The sequence below is a fragment of the Thunnus albacares genome, chromosome 15 (assembly GCF_914725855.1).
Source record: "Thunnus albacares chromosome 15, fThuAlb1.1, whole genome shotgun sequence".
NCBI lineage: Eukaryota > Metazoa > Chordata > Actinopteri > Scombriformes > Scombridae > Thunnus > Thunnus albacares.
The window spans coordinates 12130926-12149097 of NC_058120.1; the positions used below are offsets into that span (position 1 = coordinate 12130926).

Sequence of the window (18172 nt, forward strand, 5' to 3'; positions counted from 1 at the left end):
CCCTTTGTGTTGGTTGCAAACAAACAAACAAAGAAAAAAAAAGATCACAATACCAACCAAAAACTCAATTTAAAATACAAACTGTATTCATCACCAATGGCATGATTGAAAAGAGTAGACACATAAAACAAAATTGTTGCATTATTTCTTACATCCATAAGAGTTTCTGTGACATGATTGAAACTATACAATAATACACTTCTTTGAGCTGGTGACTAGAAAATCCTACTGGTCAATGAAGAGAATCACATCTAATTTATATTGCACATAGTCAGTACTTCAACTGTTTCAATTGCTCTGCCAACCAATAAATACATCAAGCGTCACTGACATTTCACTGCTACAGTACATGATAAAGGCACTTCTCTGTGGAAACAACTGCAGCTCCTACATAAGGGGGTTGCTAGAGGAGACAGATGTTATCTGGCTCGTCATCGCTGTCAGGTGAGTTGAGACAGGAAAGAATCAATGACCTGAGGGAAAAAGATGATTAATTTAAGACAGAGGTTTTTTTTTGTTGGCAAACAATGACAGTACAGTAGTAATCTTTCATACATTCAGCACTGACCTTTGCCATGTCTCCAGCAGTTCCAGGAAACAATTTCAACAAAGGCTCCTGATGCCATAACTCCAATAACTGCTGATTAAAGACTTGGAAATTTCTGAAACAATTGAAACAAAGTTAAATAAAAGATGATACCACAATGGTTATATATATCCTAATCTACACATTAATTGTGCAACATTTTGAAAATTGTGGCAAATTCGGGCTAGTATGTGTGTATATGTGCAAGGTTCACTGTGATTACTGATTTATTTAATAAATCGAGTGATTTAACACAAGATTATATCCTTTAACAAGATATTTTGTTTGTTGTATCCTAAGTTGTTTGCTGCTTTGTTAACAGAACTTTTCTTGGATATACAGCAAACAGCATTTATCTGTTAAAAGCATCTTACAGCTTATAAAACAGCATCACTTACCTATCCAGTGGAAGTTTTGTTGATCCGTTACAGCCACTTGCTATGAGTTCCTCCCACCAGTTTTTCAAAACCGAATTTATCCACTTTAAACCAACAATGTGATAGCTGTGAGAATAAAAGACAACCTTAAATTATTTGCATTTCTTTAGGTATCCTACTACAAACTGCCTTTTCTTCTATGTGCATATTAATTTTAATTCTGTAATAATTCAGTTACATGCACTACCAAAACAGGAATACTCACTCTTCATATGGATTGCTGAGGACTTTCCTCACTAAAGGAATGAGGTCAACACAACAGCCAATGGTAATCCTGGAAGAATCCTCATCAATGCTGCATGAAAAAAAATGAAAATTAGATTAAATTAACATTTACTCAGCTTGTAGTCAGTGTTACTCAGGCTGCTGCAAAATGCAATGCTTACCTTTTACTTATCAGGGGGAGAAAATCAACAAACACACCAGTGTCTTGGATTCTGTGTAAAGACAGTGATGTAATGACATTATTATGTATGAGTGAACATAAAGTACTGCCTGTCGCATGCAACGACTCTATATATATATATATGGATGACGCATCTCCACTTCCTGTCGCTTGGGTGGAGGTTTGAGAGCGCTCAAATAACTAATTAAAAACAAACTTATCAGAAAAATTAGTACTTGGATAAACATCAGCATGATAAGAACTACCTAAAATGACAGAAACCATCTTTGGGAAAAATTTATTTGATGTGTTCTTTGATTTCTTAGTTTGGCTCATGTCCAATCTGTTAACATGGAGGGGATGGGACTTATGACCTATACTGTAGCCAGTCACCAGTGGGCGATCCTGATGTTTTGGCTTCACTTTTGAGAAGGATCTATTTGCTGTCTGTCAGACTTACGTGACACACCCTCTTTACTACACATCACACCCCCCTGATGTTGTTATTGTAATGCTACAAGAACGCACCCCCGACCCACCATGCTGAAACCTAACCAAGTGGGTGTGTCATGTAGTAAAGTGGGTGTGTCCTGTAGATACTGTGAGTCCACAGACAGACACACTTGTCACTTTTGGGAAGCTGTCATGACTTCCATCTTTTATACTATCAGCGGTCACATGCACGAAACCGACTACACACCACATACCTCAGGAAGTATGTCAACAGCTCTCCAACATTTCTCTGCCATAATGTTAAGGCCACTTTCAGTCTCAGATGTCTTCCAAAGAGCACATCGGTCATTGTGCTATGATCCCTTGTGAGCTGAAAAACATAGTACAGTTCAGTTAGTTTTATCTGCATATTAGTAACAAAGTAAACATGGTCTGCACTATATCATTTCTGACCTCAGTGAGTGTACTGTAGTCAGTTTGTTCAGAACCAGTTCTCCCAGTCCTGTCATTATTATTGACATTTAGTGGGAACTCCCAAAGGTCCATCTCAAATATCTCCTGTTGCATGTCCTGCATACAGTTCATCTCATTCTCTTTGTTTGCCGCATCATAATTTCTCCCAGACCCGAGCTGCTTCTTTCGAGTCACCGTCAGATGATGTGTCTTCCTCTTACAGGACACTACCCGCTTCACTCTGCCTGGGTTGTTGCCAGAGCGACTCACTGGAAACCTGGGTAGGATGAATAGTTCAAAAATTGTGTAGAAAGCCAAATCACACATTGCACTTGCTGTCATGTAAACACAAAACATGAATAACATACCTCTTTTTGTTGAACTCCTCATTTTTATCATAATCCCCCTGTAAATGAGGATAGCTCACTCTGTACTGGGCTGCATCGTGCTGGAAGGCATGTTCAAGATTTTGGTATTCCCCGTCTTCACTGTTGGAGTCCATTAAACCTAAAGAAAGAGAAGCCTTTTTAATAAGCAGTAGTGAAGGAAGTATTCTGATCCTTACAGAAGTATTATCAACAAAATGTACTTGAAGGGGTACTCCAGAAATTTAGTATTACACATTCATAACATTTGGGTATTTGTGTGAAAAGAAAGAAAATGGCCCCAGCGAGTTATTATTATTATTATTATATATTAATAATAATTATTAGATTGTTAATACTGATGGATCAATGTGTGAGTAGTATTAATGTTGTCGCTGGTCAAGGTGGCTACTTTTAACTACTTTATTTATAGTTAGGTAGTTTGGTCCAGTGGTTCCCAACCTAGGGATGGAACTGCCTTCAAAAAGGTCACAGGAGGAATCTGGAGGGTTGTGGGATGATTAATGGGTCTAGAAAGAACAAAGTTCTGCTAAAAAGAGTTGTATTTATTTTTTAGACTTTTTTCTAAACTTTTCTTTTTGCAAGATACAGGGTGATTTTACCCCTTTGGCCTCAAACTGTTATTTAAACGAAACCCTCTCAGAAGTTTAGAGGAGAAGTCACTCTTTGGTGGAAATGCAAAGAAATCATCTGAAATGTGATTAGCAGCACCAATTGGATCATGTTTTTTGTAAGTGGTAGCAAGCCAAAAAGGTTGGGAAACTATTAGTTCAATTCTTAACAATGCATCTTTTATACGCTTAATGTAGCTACATTTTTATTTAAAATCTTGAACTGAATGGTTTGAGTATCAATATCTGTCAAATAAATGTAGTGGACATAACATAAAGAAAATAACAAGAGTCAGCCTATATATATTTATAAGTTTATTTATAAGTAGAACTAAGTATCAGAATACGGAAAAAGTCAAGCAAAGTAGAAGTACCTCACAATTGTACTTTAGTATGTCAATAAATGTACTTGGTTGCTATCAACCTTGTTAATCAATTTTACCAAAATGCTTGACCCAATAAAATGTTTACTAAACATACACAGCCAGTTGCTATTATGCTCAGGTAAACTCAATAAGATAACCACAATGCAATTCTATATCTCTATAGGCCTATATCTAGTTAAAACATTTGTATAGCATTCTGTGATGTCTTTAGGTGTATACAACATGTTTCATCCTCCAGTTTCATGCTCCAGCTGAACTCAATAAAACTCAATTTCCCACAATTCACGTGGGCATTGTTGTTGGACCGTACAATGACGTAATCAGGAACTTCTCTCGAGCCAAACCAGCTGAGTTGTGTTGTGAGTGTTTTTTTCAGTTACAAATTTAACATTTAGCTAACGTTTTCAGGTCAGACCGGGTTTGTGCTTTAAGAGAGTCTTACTCATCATCGCTGAATTGTTAGAGCTGTTCAGAGACAGCACAAACGACTCTGTTGTCCTTAGCCTCAGAACTAACGTAACGTTAACGTTAACGTTAGATGTTGTTAACATATGGCAGCCGATTTAGCCAGCCAGAATTACATGTAATAGATCAAAAACACCTGGTCAGAACGGTTTAATGTCACAACCCGTGGTCAAAGAAAGTATTAATAAAAGTACGTTAACTTACAACTGCGTTACGACATTCAAAGTGAAATAAATGACGTATCCTAAATAATTTATCTGTTGTACTCACCTTGTTTTCCCTTCCTCAAGTAGAGATAACAGAGTTAGACCTCCCGTTTGATTCGTTTAGCGTTATACATCCATGAAGGCGACTGCCGACTAGCCAACAACCGATGATATCACCCGGCATCAGAGAATAAAGCATCCTATTCATAATGCAGCTGCTGCAGGCTGCGCCCTCTAGCGGCTACGAGATAGCAATTGTGCGAATTTCAAAACCAAACACCAGCAGTCCAGACTAGTGGTTTTCAGTCATGCTCCCAGCCAGTCATCTGATCTAACTGATAAATAACTATTAGTCATCATCAACTGGAAAGACAGTTGTCACAACTGATAAATGGGATCAGCTAGTGTAGTGTTTTGGCTCAAATGAAACTGAAGTTCAAACCTAGCTCATGACCCTGATTGTGTCCTTTATTCTGATCAGAAGTGCATATCAGCTGTCTGCTTCATTGATTTGAAGCAAGCTGTGGCTTGTGGGCTCATCTCTGTTTGTAGGCCTATACCTGTGTTTACTTTGGCAGCAGTGCTTCCCTGAATGCACAATGAAAAACAACATCAGCTGCTTTTATTGACACATCATCTCTTTCCGTGCTGTTCTCGCTGACTCTGCTGTTTTGACTCTGCAGTTGCATCATTCAGATTGACTGATGTTCCTCATCAGAGACCAAAACACTGTCTGTCTTCGTGTGTGTGAGCACAATGTAAAGTGGCACTGAGGTAAGGTATGTTATTGGAAGGCTATAGTTATATTATATGATTTAAAAATAGTACACTAATCCATCTTGTTTTTTTTATTGATGGCTAGTGTCATGTGATGTTTTGCGCACAAGCTTTGGAGAACATGTGATTGGAGTAACAAAGCAAATATAATTTTCTCTGTGTGTGTTACTTCCACCAGGCTTGTGTTCCTTCAGTCAAGCATTAAAATGGTGCCTGTTTATGCTGCCTGTGCCTTGTTTAGCCTCGCACCCTTGTTGGTGCTTGGTATTCCCCCCATTTGGACCCAGCCAGAACAGGTGCACCTCTCCTATCCAGGTAAGTGTTTGAACTGTCTCCATCAGCCTCATGTATTTTCATTTAAGGGTACTGTTTTCCCTTTCATAATTCAAACTTGTATCCAGGTCATGTGGATTGTAGATTTATAGATGTTTTGTACAAATTACTCAATATAGCAATATAACGACTTAAAGCACTGTAATTCACAGAAGTTTATATTCACTTTCAGTTATCTTGATATAAAAAGTATTAAATATGTAGCTAATTTAATGGTTGAGGGCCCTGACGAAGCAACATTTCCTGCTGAAGTCTCCTGGTGCTCTTAAACACTACCTGTGCACTCTCCAGAAGTCATTTAGGGTAAAGGCACCAGATAATGTCTAAACTTCCATACATATACAGTAGCTGATGTTACCCTTGGTTCACACAGCTGGTGCAGCATAAGTTTTTGTTCATTCCTTATGAAGGTGAAACATGTGGTAATCATTTAATGAATTGATGTCTCGGTGAAATGAGCACCTGGCCAGTCGTCAGCTTAACTCCGCTTTCTGCTGGTTATATCTCGCCAAAGGCAAGATCAAAGGCATCGCTCTTGTGCAAGGTCAGCGTTTTCATAAGCATCTCTTGGGTTTTATAAATGCGCCGGTAAGTGAATCCAGTAGTTCTGTCAAATCAATCTGCATCACATTTCCAGTAATTGGGTTTTTCTTCGCAGGAGTGCCAGGTTCCATGGAAGTGACCTGGACCACCTTCAACAAGACGGAGAGCAAGGTTGAGTACGGCTTGCTCGGGGGTCGGCTCTTTGAGATGGTGGCCAAAGGTGACGCTACTCTGTTTGTGGACTCTGGGGTGGAGAAGAGGAAGATGTACATCCACAGAGTCACTCTTATAGGCCTCAAACCTGCTGCTACTTATGGTGGGTGTGGTTTTAATGTTGCTGACTTCCTTTTTTTTTGGCTTGTCAGAATGTCTCAGCGTATAAACAACATAACAGCAACACAAGCTAATTTAATTTCAGTGTACCACTGCGGCAGTGATGTGGGCTGGAGTGATGTGTTCTCCTTCACTGCCTTGAACGACAGCAGTAGTTTCAGTCCCAGGTTTGCTCTGTATGGCGACCTGGGCAATGAGAACCCTCAGTCTCTGGCTCGACTGCAAAAGGAAACACAGCTCGGCATGTATGATGTCATCCTACACATAGGTAAGCTAAAAACTGATAGATATATTACAATATTTCACCGGTGCTGTACTAAGGGGCTTTACGTTTTATCAACTGGTACTCATTAGTCATCCACAGGTGTTTGGCGCAGCTTCTAACAGATTGCAGTTAAGATAACTCAAATCACGAAAGCTACCTGAGAGCCAACAGAAATGTCTAATGAAGAGGTATTATAGCATGATGGTAATTACTGTAATGTAATCGGCATAATAATACCTATTCGTCATTTGTAATTTTTGTTTTTGAACAATGAGGGTTGGATGTTGGCAGTAGAATGTCTCTCTCGCAAACATAATATAAGCCTGTGTTGTGCCAAAATTTGTTTGCCCAAAAATGTGATTCTCTGTCTCTGTAGCTTTTGGACTCTTTATGTCACAATAGGAAGCAAAAGAACAGTATTATTTTTCTGTTATAAGGAAAACTGAAGAGGCCAAGAGCTTTCTCAGTTTCACATGCAGTAAGTCCAGGAAACTATAAGGTGCTCTTGGAAAAAAAAATGATTACAGAAAGAAAATAATCCTCAAGCACTTAATAGTTGGACATAAATGCTGACCGGTTTCCACCTCACAGGGTCTTCATCAGGGCGGAAATAGTGCAATAAAAACCCTCTGAGGTGGTTTTAACCAACATGCCCAACTAAATAAAGGCTCTTAATATAACTCCTCTCCTTGCTCTGCCTGTTGAGTGCCTGAAGAACATTTTCTTTTCTATAAGAGCCTGAAACATTGAGTTAAATGCAATGTTACAGCCACTTTACAAGTTTACAGAGAATGAGATATATATACATACACACACACACACACACATAAAAAAAATATAAAATATACCTTAAACAGCTAGATCATTTGTTTGAGGCTAATAGCAGTCCACAAAATCTATTAAAGGAATAGTTTGGAATATACTCTTAATTGCTGTATTGAGAGTTAGATCAGAAGATTTATGTGTCTTATGACTAAATACAGTTAAATGTGAATCTAGAGCAAGCAGATGATTAGTTTAGCCTATCATGAAGACTGGAAGCAGGGAGAAACGGCTAGCCTGAGTCTGTCCGAAGGTAAAGCACCTCTAAAGCTCATAAGTTAATTAGTTCCCGCTTGTAACTCTACATAAAACCATAAATTGTCGTTACACTTCCGTCCTTACACTTATGAAAGGATTGACAAACAAGATTGAATGTGTTAATTAGTGAGCTGAGACGTAGGTTTACAGATTTAGAAGGTTTAGTTTAGAGGTAAGAGCTAGGCTGCCTGTTTCTCCTTGCTTCTAGTCTTAATGTTAAGCTAAGCTAATTGCCATCTGGCTCTACCTTTGTATTAAGCCTATGTAAGATGTAAGAGTGTTATTGATTTGATTTAACTCTCTGCAAGAAAGCAAATAAGTATATTTCCCAAAATGTCAAACTATTCCTTTAAGTCTGTCCATGTTTAATGACAAAACAAGGATGAAATTAAGGAAAACTCTCAGGTAAACACAACATCTGGGGGAATCATGTTGCCACAGTTCACCAAAGATATACATTTTTATAGTGCCAACAAGTAAAACTTCTAAAAACACTTAAAAAGCTCAAATATTCTAATCTGTGTGATTTTTTTGTTTTACAGGGGACTTCGCCTATGATATGCATGAGGTACTCTTCTGTCTTTCTAATATCATGAATTCTGATGGAACCTGTGCCCAGCTAAGCTCACTGACAGCAAATTTCTTTCAATACCTTATATTTTTAAAGTCGCTCTGATATTCCACTAATGCCATAATGACAGATGAGATAAGCCATTTTACCTTTCTCCAGTGCCCCTTTTCTCAAGCTACACCACTGTTTATTATCAGTGCGCATAAAGGCCCTCAGCTGTGGTTGAGACACACAGTGTCTGAGTAGCATTACTGTGAAATGCTGTAAGGCTGTGGTGAAAGATGAGAGCTAGGGTCATGTCGCCCAAGTATTTCATGAATAAAGTCCCGCCATTCAAAACCTCAAATCTTAAGTCCCAATAGCATATTTGTTCATCTGCAAAGCTCCCAGCTGTCATCTTTGATATTTAGCAGACATAATCTTGTCTTGGATGCTAATATCATTTTTCCTGTAATGAGTTCCTGCATTATTAATGCGCTTTTTCAAAAATGGAGAGAATGCTAAATGCAATCAGCAGACTACTGCAAAAATTAATAACCATAATTCATCCAAGCTGTCTTTTCAGTTGGAATGTGCAAGTACATCCTGCGGCTTCACTGATATTATAAATAGAAAAACAGAGAAAGAGAATTTGTACTTGTACATCCTGTGGCCCAGGATGTACAAGTACATTCTGCGGCTTCACTGATATTATAAATAGAAAAGCAGAGAAAGGGAATTTTGTCTAAAAGGTTGTTAATGGCTGTGGCAGGTAAAAGTCATCAGTGCAGTATGTCTCTAATAGCTTTCAAGCCAGTATTAGGATATCTAAGAAAAAAGAAAACATTTCTGGTTTCAATGAGGTTTGTTTGGTATGCTGATATGTTCCTGGAGCTGTCTGGAAAATCAACTTACGCAGTAAGTCTAATTTGGCTGAATGTGCTTGAATGGAGAAATATGAAACAGTCTTGTGTAACGGGAAAGTCTTTGGCGTCATGTTTAACGGCTGAATAACACTGTTCCAGGACAATGCCAGGATCGGAGATGAGTTTATGCGGCAGATCCAGTCCATAGCAGCCTACGTGCCCTACATGACCTGTCCAGGCAACCATGAATCTACATAGTAGGTGGAACTCAAGTGAATGTCTCTCCCGCAGAAGTATAATTAATGGGTCTTGGACAAAAACAGCAGTACATGCCGCAAAACTCGCCGGTCGCCCCTCTGACAAATTGTATTTAGAATTGGCTACTGTAAATGTGGTATGTGTGTTTTTGCGAGGCCCCAAAAAAACAGTTTTTCCGCTATAGAGAACACTTTGGTCTGCCGAAAACTCTTCACTGTACCATTTGAACAGATGGGAGCTATTTTGGTCTTTAAAGGCTGGAGCAGAGTCAGGAACCGCCAGCATCTAAACAAGGCAATGCTCTCCAAAACAAACATTTATCTGACTGGGAATCATCAGCTCACTATCTGTTTTTCAGTTCCCAGAGACGGCATGTCGTGATGGGAACTCTGCATTTTGACTCATCATCACTGAATGTGCTGTATGTGCCTGGGAACTTTTGTGGGCTGAGAGACAGGGTAGTCACTTCAGCAACATGACTGTATGTTTAAGACAAATTTAGAATTGAAGTAATTAGTGGATTAGTCACATTGTTGATTGAATGTTATCAATGTGTTTGATAATTGATTAATCGCATTTTAAGCAAAAGTGCCAAACATTTACAGCTTGTCAAATGTGAGGATTAGCTGCTCTTCATTGTCTTAAAATGAATTGAATATCTTTTGGTTTTGGACAGTTGGTTGGACAAAACAAGCAATTTTAAGACACATTCACAAAATCACTTTGGGAATTTGTGGTGGGCATTTTCGCTATTTCCTTACATTTTATAGCCAAATGATTGACTGATTAATCGACAAAATAACTAACAGATTAATCAGTGTTGAAAATAATTGTTTGTTGCAGACTTTAACAAACTGTAGCAGCCTTCAGTGCTACTGTACATGCAGTGAGTTCAGTATTGATATTCTTACATACTCATATTGCTCCTACTAGCTTCATAATTATGTCCCTAAAATGCTGCCTAATTAGCCAATTATTTGAGTGAATGTGAGTCTATTTGCAGCGTTCGCAAAGAATGAATCATGTTGATATTGATCTAAATTCCAGCACGGTCAATGAAGTCTGGCCTATTATCTGTCTATAATACGCCACCTTGTTAGTCAGATATTTTCAGCCCGTTTGGGGAAAAAATGTTCAGTTCAACCGTATTTTGCTCAAGATGATAAAAGATGATGTACAGAGTAGAAAGTGCAAACCATCAGCAGCCTTAATCCTGAGGATCAGCAGCTAATGTGTCCTAATTCTGAGCACATCTGCTGGTGTTAGTTGTGTACGTTTATGCATTTTAACAGATTTCAAGGTGCCTGATGCCACACCATAATATTTACTTGCCCCTGGAGACAGTCCTCGCCTGGCCTCGCCATGTGTAATGTGACTACTGCCTGGTCTTTATTATGGAGCTGCTAACAGTAGTCTCTTTTTCTTGGCGCTGCATCTTGACATAAGAACCTGATATCAAGAACCAGCTCACTGCATTACATAACCAGAAATCCAACTCCTGTCTCCCTCTTCTATACCTCAATGTGTGTTTTGTTCCGCGGTGTTGTTAAGAATCCAAAAACTCCCAGCAGCTGGCCCCTGCTTTTCTTCCTTGCTCTCTTGTTGTGCTCTCTCTCACTATACTTCACTGTTCCTCTCTCTTTCCAACCTCAAAAACCTAATGGCTAAAAGGCAATTGAAACAGGGCAGACCACAAAAGTTTTCAGTCAGCATTCCGGCAAGATGAGAACAGCGGGTCCACAGAAGATGCTAAGGCCTCAATCAAGACCGTCTCTGTTCACCAAGCACAATGCATGGTTCATCAGGCCGTAGGACTGAATGGGAAGTAACTGTCACTGTTTGAAACAATGTCCTGTGATGGGAGTTAGTGGTATGCTGACAACTGGTTCCTTTAACCTCTCTAACTGCCTGGATTAAATAGGAAATTCTGGGACTCCAGAACTCATCAGATGATTAAAAGGAAGATTTGATTAGGAGGGAAAATGTTGTTGGATCAGTTTAAGCGTCAGGTTGTTCACATTGAATTTGACATCCACCAGATTTCTATCTCGATCTTATTTTAACGGAAAAGCAAACACACATGGAAATAAGCGTGCTATGGGTTACAGAGAATGACTCACATGTTATGTCTGACTCCCATTGTGTGGATTAATGACTCAATTATAAGCTTATCACATTTGTACTCATTCAGATTTTCCACCGCTGAGCAACAAAACAAGAGACTCTAAAGCCTGCGGTTCACTTCATGTCCACTTTCCTGCCGGACATACCCAATTATACTGGATTCCTAGTGGGAGTGATTATTATTTTACTTAAAAATGTATTATGTTTGCATGTTATTTATTTCTACCGAATAGATAGTGCCTACCCAGATTCATCTAAATGTTTGCTGGTACTCTTCCTAGCCACAAGATGGGAGTATGAATCCATCCTATGACTATCCTGGTTCAAGGCCATAGTGAAAACTTGTGATTCTGTCGCTGAGAAATTCAGATGATTACAGGAGCGATTCTGACTGTGTAACTCTATTTTAACTGAAATAAGTTGTGGAGTACAGTTTGGATATAATATAAATCACAATAATTCCAATTGATGCATTGTTGTGAATGACCTGATTTCAAAATATTTTTCCTATAATTATGATTGAAATTATGAGTTATGGAATTATGGCAACTTTTTGTTGAGGAGTGGAATGATTTGGAGTAGTAATAGTACAAAGAAGGTGTCTAAAACGGACCTAAAGAAGAGCAGAGTTTCAAAGGCAGTGCTGAAAGGTCACAGCGCACAAACGGACCTCTACTGGATTATCAAACTGGCCTTGGCTTCTTATTCCTGACCTCAGTGTCCACAGAAACTATAGGTCCCATTAGTTGTAGACTTTTTCAGCATTAGTAAAGCTCTCTGTGATCCTCCTTTGTCCTTTGACCTCTGACCCCGCCGTTCTCCAGTTACCCCTAACCCCACATTAACCCAGTCAACGCGGCGATCTGAACTGTCCTACCCTGTCCCGGGCTGCTGTCCAGACTATCGCCTTTTTTTTTCTTCTCTTCCTTACATAAGATAGGAAAACAATCGTTCCCATCACCTTGCTTAGTTAATGGCCCGTTGAGAAGACTGGCTCCGGCTTTCATGCTGAAATTAAAAACCATGAAAAGAGACTGGCGGATTGGCAACAGGGAGAGTTTTCCATGAAAGAGTTTTTCCCTTTTTGCATGGTGCACCAATTGTAATTTTTGGACATTACTGGTTTAATGTGGACAATAGTGCTCTTTTATATGCTGCTCCTGAGGTTTGGCGTAGGTTTGTCTTATTTTAAAGGACATGTCTGGTGCAGTGAAAGGAGTTGAGAAATTAGGAGTGGCAATTGCGGTCGCAGTGATTGACAAGTGCAGTGGTGGATTGATCACTGCAAGCATCCTTCTATATGTGGATCAAGAGGGAACCAAAAAGACCTTACTCTAAAACCGCTATGGAAAAGCCTTAAGATGTGATTCCTCTGATGACGGCTGGATCTAAAATGGTAGTTTTCTTTTTATGTCATGGTTTCAAGAAGGGTGTATTTAGAGGCTTGTTTTCTTGACTGACAAGTGTATCAGTGTATTAAACTCAGCTGTGGTGGCTCCCACTTGCTCATCCCATCTCAGCTCCACCCAGGACTCCCCCACACTGCCCAAATTTTGATTATCTGGCTCCAGTAACTGACCACGAGGGCGGCAAATGCAGTAAACACAGATCCTGAAGTCTAAAACATCCCTTCAAAAACCTATGAGTGAGGTCATAGAGGCCATGTCCATGTTTTTCTCCTTTAATTTGTAGAGCCAGCCACTGATAGTCTGGGTATAGCAGAGTGTGCGCTTTTTTTTTTTTAAAAGGCTGATGTTTTGTTTTTTTTTAACTTTTGAAGCAGATGTCAGCACCACAGTTTGATGGTCATCTTTATCCGATGATATACCTCCCTGAGTTTTCTGCCAGGTTGAAATTAAAACTAAAAAGGGACTCACGACAAAAGAATTGCACCAAAATGAGAGTTATTTTAAGAATTGGGTCATTTTCTTTTATAGAAAAGCTGAGAATAATCTTCAGTGTATTGTGAATAGATTGCAATTAAGCTTTTCTTCAGGCTCGCCACAAATTAGAGAGGAGAAGTCGGTAGTGTTAATTGCTGTTTGTTATGTATATTCAAGAAGTGTTGATCGGTCCATCTTCTTACCTTTTTCCTTATCTCTTTTGTTCACAGCAACTTCTCCAACTACAGAAATCGCTTCAGCATGCCAGGCCAGACCGAGAGCCTGTGGTACAGGTAAGAGAGAAGGAAATATGTCGGTCCTATGTAATAACACAATATTTGAGTTGTTGCCATAACTAAGATGGAGTGCAACATACTTAAACAGGTGAAATAACCACAAGCAGTTTTGGTCAGTAAAAGAATGATTCACATCAAAAGTGGCTGCAAGCTGCACACAAAGAGAATCATTTTTTCCAACATGGGCCCCATGTGAAGTACCATGTGAAAGTTTGCCAAACCTCCTACTGTATTTTAGTAACCATTAATGAGCTGTAAGAGGCAGCTCAGGGGAATTGGCAGCGGAGGAGTTTAGAGCTCCCCTCTTAGTTTAGTTTACCTCTCCTATCTCAGGGACTATACAAAGGAACTATACATCTGACTGGGTGACTCATAGCCAACTACAGACCTCTTTCTCTCAGACAGTAAGATAATACCTCGCTAGACCACAGGCCAGCTGCCCACTCCTTAGTCCCTGCACCGAGATTCAGACAGGCCCGCTGGCTGAGAGCCCGTCCGTCATGTGCACAGTTAGGAACAAAAGGAGGCAGAGTGGAACACCAGAGAGGCAAGCTGAAATCCCATGACCACAACTGGAAAGTGTTCAGTTCTTAACATACAGTACACATGTACAGAACACATGCTTTTCCATTAACCGTGTATACATAGTGCAGTAAGGTCTTATGAGTGGACCCGTCACAGAATCTTCTCCATATCTTCTCACATCAAGTCAAAGGTACACATCTACTTCCCATGCTGGCGAAAATGATTGAGAGACACAAGTGTGCGTTGAGTCAGAAAAGTGAATCATCTGGCACTGCATTCAACAGCAACATGCCAGCGACAAAAGGTTGCCTGTGTTTTGGAGTATTTTTCACACTATCTGGAGGTTATAGTGAGGCCTGTTCCTACTTACCATCCAACTTTCAGCATACTTCCTCTACTTGGCTTCCTCGGCTTTGTGTATCATCGTAATGTTGTGTGTCCGCAGTTGGAACCTGGGGTCAGCGCACATCATCTCCCTCTCCACTGAGGTTTATTTCTATCTCGAATTCGGCAAGGATCTTCTCTTCAAGCAGTACGAGTGGTTGAAGAAAGACCTGGAGGTTAATAACCACACCAGTTTGTATCTGTTGATGATGGCTAAGTGTTTTCCATTGCACTCCTCTCTGTCTCCTTATAGCACTCTCTTCCTCCATTTTAAGACATTATATGCCCTATTATCTATCAAAGCAGTTTCATTCTTTCTTTGTCCATCATAAATGTTACTGGTTTCTCGTTCTGTTCCAAAAAATGTCTTCCTATCTCAATCTGGCACAAATTTACAAAGTGTGTATCCTTACTCCTTACTTAGGAGGCCAACAAGGCTGAGAACAGAGCAGTGCGTCCATGGATCATCACCATGGGACACAGACCCATGTACTGCTCCGATGATGACCAGGATGACTGTACCAACTTTGACTCATATGTATGTAAACCACAGGCCACTTTTTATAATATACACAGAGCATTGGTGTAAAGATTACTTATGATCTCGGACGAAACTCATACTGGCAAGTAGTTTTATAGATTCCGTAGGTGTAAACGAGCATGTACATAGCACAAGAAGTCAAGAGTCAAGCCTCAAACTTTGGCTGAGTAAAGGAGGATGGTGCTACTCGTACTCCTGCTTGATCTCAATTGGGTAAATTTCTTTTATAATAACTAACTAATGGCAGACATGTTGTTAATTGAACTATGTACCTAATATGATTTTATTTGAGAGAATCAATATCATGAGTTACCCACAAAGTACCCCAGGCTTATTTTGCAGTGTTTTCTTGGCTTTGCAAAGAGCAGCACAATTGTATCATTAAAGGCTTGACTCGATTACATAAAAGATATTTGTAGGATATATTTTCTGCTGTGTTGCCTGACACTTAAATTGCCTCTGGTAGCAAACGTGTCACACGTGTTCCAGGCTAGCCAGTCCACATCGAAACCCTAAAGCACATTGAGTACGGTATGCTGTCATAATCACTGTAATTTGGACCTAATAGTTTCCACTTAGACTTACTTCTCTCAGCACTTGGCACCGTTTTGAGTGAGGCTGGCATGGGCGGGATGGGGCTCTATCAGGTGGTGTTTGAGGTATCAGGTAGTGTTTCAGATGTGAATGTCAGTTCATGCTGTCATTGACCCTTTCTGTTATATCTCAGGTGCGGCTGGGACGAAAAGACATCAAACCACCAGCTCCTGGTCTAGAGGATCTATTTTACCGCTATGGTATGGTCTCTATTACACAACCAGCTGTGTGCCGCTAATGGGTGTTTAAGATCACAAATTTGCACGCTCAGACAGCCTAATGTCCTAACAGTTGCAGACAGCACAGCAATCCAAACATCCTTTATTAAAAAAGCAGGCATTTGGTCTGGCTGACATCCTAACAGCCCATTTCCAAATGTTTTTCCTGTATTAGATTTCTCAGACTTTTGTTTGTTGCATTTAATTATTTAACTTGTGGTGGAACTTTGAAAGTTTTGGTTGCTCTGATCTGAAGTTTTTGTTGATTGCTGAGAAATCTCAAAATTAAACGGGCAGAGGATCTAAGAAGCAGTAGATTACACAGCAAAATATGTTTAATTGAGCTGTTTTGAGAGTTATTTTTTCTATATTTGCACACATCGGAGATTGCTGACTGTCATCAAATATCTTTCACAGGCGTAGATCTGGAGTTGTGGGCACATGAGCACACATATGAGAGGCTTTGGCCTGTCTATGGTGACAAGGTCAGTACATTCTTAATCCACAATATTCTTACTTCTTTTTTGGATCAGTGAAAGAGACTTCTTGTGTTTTTCTCTTTAGGTGTACAATGGGAGCAAAGAGCAGCCTTATGTGAACCCCAAAGCTCCAGTGCACATAATCACGGGCTCTGCTGTAAGTACTTTCATGTCATCAATGTTAACGATTATCCACATAAATCAACATATGAATTGACTGCACTATCAACAAAAACAATGTCATGCATCGTACACAGTCCTTTCCGTGCAGCAGCTGGTCTGCCACATGAATTTAGCACCAGCTGTTCCACTGGTTAAGCATTTACTGATGTGGTGGTGTGCAGCGCAGGGCATGCTTCATCATCTGACCACAGAAGGATTAGTCATCGGCATATCAAAATGCAGCCAGATTCGCACCGAGGCACAGCCACAGTTGTAAATGTCACAGAGGGCTTTGTGGACAGAGTTCCAGAGAGGCAATAGCAGATTCAGTTTAATCACTGTTGATTCCTTCGCAGGGCTGCAGAGAGAAGACTGACAGGTTCAATCCAAACCCCAAAGACTGGAGTGCTTTCCGCAGCACAGACTATGGCTACACCCGCATGCAAGTGGTCAATGCCACCCATCTTTACTTGGAGCAGGTCTCTGATGACCAGGTGAGCACACATTGAAGAACGTGAGCACAAGCACTGCACACTAAAGGTGAAAGGATGGAGTTTAAGGTCAAAGTAATAACAAAGTCTTTTTTGTGTGTTCCAGTATGGCAAGGTGATTGACAGCATATGGGTGGTGAAGGAAAAGCATGGCTGGTCTGCCTGGGTCTGAAGAAAAAACTATCTGCTAAGGAAATGCACTTTGAATTTTAAACAAGCACATTTTGTGTAGCGTCACACCCAATCATAATGGAAATTTACGTTTTTACTCCTGATCATTCATCTTTTCAAATTAAGCAGTAGTGAATCTTTTGATTTCAGACATGCTCCACAGTGTTTTATCCCGTTGAAAGATCCAATTTTTGAGGACCACCTACTGTGAAAATACATAATGTAAATGTAATTTGCAAACAGGGCATTAAAAACTGTTTTATGTTTGAATAAATCCTGATTTTTATATGAATGTATAGTTCTTCCTCCAATAAATTACTGTTGATCACTGTAGTTTAACCCTACTGTCTTTTTTTCCCCAATTCAGGTAGATGTAGGTCCCTTCTGTGCTGCCCAAATAATGTATTGATAATAAACAGACAGCGTGAGTCTGGCAGACACCGAGCCCCAATCCTTTCTCAGTATATTTTTCATTGTTAAAACCTGGAAATACACTTAGACAGATCAGGTCTCTCTTCTATCACTCTATCAAGATGACAGATTCTCCCTTGGCTAATCCTGTCAGGAAATTGGAAAGTCATTTCATTTGTCCATCTGTGTTACCGACCAGACCTGACACAATCCGGTCATAACAGCCCCTCGTGTAGTCTCCGCCTACACGAGGGGCTGTTATGTAACTCAGGGATGCTTGTGGCTTGGGCACATGCAGAGTGAGAGAAGACGCTTTCCTCAGAGGAGCGTTGCTTACGCCGTTACTCTCACCACGACTGTGATATTAATTCCTAATAGCAGCATGATTAATATTGGCAACAACCAGCACGGGTCTGCATGCATCTGTGGTTTGGGTTGACAAGCTGTCTGTTATTGCCAAAGTGTAATCATCTCTGCATTATTCTGTTGATACAACATAGTCTAGATATACAAAATCAAT

At 39.9% G+C, this 18172-nt stretch overlaps 2 protein-coding genes across 3 annotated transcripts; one reads left to right on the forward strand and one right to left on the reverse strand.

Annotated features, from left to right (window-relative positions):
- Positions 1 to 64: 64 nt before the first annotated feature.
- On the reverse strand, positions 65 to 4600 carry LOC122998122 (KATNB1-like protein 1). Its single transcript, XM_044374750.1, has 9 exons — positions 4433 to 4600; positions 2683 to 2821; positions 2315 to 2591; positions 2116 to 2231; positions 1410 to 1460; positions 1229 to 1318; positions 985 to 1089; positions 569 to 662; positions 65 to 473 (listed from the first exon to the last, which is right to left on the reverse strand). The coding sequence occupies exons 2-9, from the start codon at positions 2814 to 2816 to the stop codon at positions 441 to 443; spliced, it is 900 nt and encodes a 299-aa protein (XP_044230685.1). The 5' UTR covers positions 2817 to 2821; positions 4433 to 4600; the 3' UTR covers positions 65 to 440.
- Positions 3978 to 17574, forward strand: acp7 (acid phosphatase 7, tartrate resistant (putative)). Of its 2 annotated transcripts, none has more exons than XM_044374748.1 (15): positions 3978 to 4056; positions 5052 to 5147; positions 5324 to 5460; positions 6137 to 6337; positions 6440 to 6622; positions 8242 to 8267; positions 9275 to 9372; positions 13611 to 13673; positions 14647 to 14761; positions 15010 to 15123; positions 15854 to 15920; positions 16356 to 16423; positions 16503 to 16574; positions 16936 to 17073; positions 17177 to 17574. In XM_044374748.1, exons 3-15 carry the CDS (start codon positions 5352 to 5354, stop codon positions 17240 to 17242), a joined length of 1320 nt encoding a protein of 439 aa, XP_044230683.1. In that variant the 5' UTR covers positions 3978 to 4056; positions 5052 to 5147; positions 5324 to 5351; the 3' UTR covers positions 17243 to 17574. The 2 variants fall into 2 exon arrangements, with proteins under 2 accessions (XP_044230683.1, XP_044230682.1); XM_044374747.1 differs by having other exon boundaries at positions 5052 to 5142.
- Positions 17575 to 18172: the final 598 nt, after the last annotated feature.

Bases quoted from the DNA above. Each gene is read 5' to 3' on its own strand.
- LOC122998122 (XM_044374750.1), bottom strand. From the start codon at position 2,816: ATGGACTCCAACAGTGAAGACGGGGAATACCAAAATCTTGAACATGCC. The intron at 2,232-2,314 runs GTCAGAAATGAT...TATGTTTTTCAG, and splicing joins ACTACAGTACACTCACTGAG to CTCACAAGGGATCATAGCAC. The intron at 1,461-2,115 runs GTATGTGGTGTG...GTCTTTACACAG, and splicing joins CTGTTGACATACTTCCTGAG to AATCCAAGACACTGGTGTGT.
- acp7 (XM_044374748.1), top strand. From the start codon at position 5,352: ATGGTGCCTGTTTATGCTGCCTGTGCCTTGTTTAGCCTCGCACCCTTG. The intron at 8,268-9,274 runs GTACTCTTCTGT...ACACTGTTCCAG, and splicing joins TCGCCTATGATATGCATGAG to GACAATGCCAGGATCGGAGA. The intron at 15,124-15,853 runs GTATGTAAACCA...GTTATATCTCAG, and splicing joins GTACCAACTTTGACTCATAT to GTGCGGCTGGGACGAAAAGA.